Source organism: Crocuta crocuta, unplaced genomic scaffold (genome assembly GCF_008692635.1).
Source record: "Crocuta crocuta isolate KB4526 unplaced genomic scaffold, BGI_CrCroc_1.0 scaffold1282, whole genome shotgun sequence".
Taxonomy (NCBI): domain Eukaryota; kingdom Metazoa; phylum Chordata; class Mammalia; order Carnivora; family Hyaenidae; genus Crocuta; species Crocuta crocuta.
The window spans coordinates 21,962-22,775 of NW_027532016.1; the positions used below are offsets into that span (position 1 = coordinate 21,962).

The window sequence follows — 814 nt, forward strand, 5'->3', positions numbered from 1 at the left end:
GTACTAGAGTTTCACTGTGAACCTAAAACTGCTCTAAAAAGTAAAGCTCATTAAAAAATACCAAAGTATCCTAGAATGTTTGATAATTACAACATCAAGGCAAATTATATATTTACAGTACCTTCCTCCGATTCTCTGCAAATGTTCTAATAAGCAGTGATATAGATCTGTATTTTTACGGCTTAGATCAGCAAGTAACTCTCCAAAATATTTGGGGTCCAATTTTTCAGGGCCATCATCTTCAATTATCACCTGAAGAAAACACCAACCATGATTATAAACAACATTAAGTATTTCTAAATTGATAGATGTTTTGATGTGAAAGGAGAAAAAGTTAGATAACCCATTAATACAAATTACATATTACCAAGTCTCTCATGAATCAACCCACTAAGTTTTCTTTGCATCTGAGATATACATTTTTCAATAAGGGAGGAATATAAAGAAAAGACAACATTACAATAGCATTTTTTATTTTATTTCACGAATCTAAGTGACCTAATGAATGAAAACTTGAATAATTTATATAAAAAAATCCTGGAATATAAATGCTTAGATAACATAGTAAAACTAGTAAATCAAAATCTCTAAATTGCCCATTATCACTACAGGGCTTCCTCTTCTATTCTGTGTTGGAAAAAAACATACGAATTATTTGAATTATATTGACATAGAAGAACTGCTTTCATTTGGACTTGCATCCTCTCAGAGAAAGACAGCTTAATTTATTAGCATACTTTGAAGTTAGATTAAGTTAATCTTCTCAATTCAACATGTTTTATGTATTTTTCTTATATTCCCTCTATTATTTGTA

At 29.4% G+C, this 814-nt stretch overlaps 1 protein-coding gene across 1 annotated transcript in view; it reads right to left on the reverse strand.

Moving 5' to 3' along the window:
- The window catches only part of LOC144241633 (protein POF1B-like), a gene marked incomplete at both ends in the record, with an annotated part of 34,486 nt that overhangs the window by 21,113 nt on the left and 12,559 nt on the right, over positions 1-814 (reverse strand). The window contains one exon of the mRNA XM_077776186.1: positions 122-252. Coding sequence (XP_077632312.1) covers positions 122-252 — 131 coding nt within the window. The remainder of the gene's footprint in view (positions 1-121; positions 253-814) is intronic.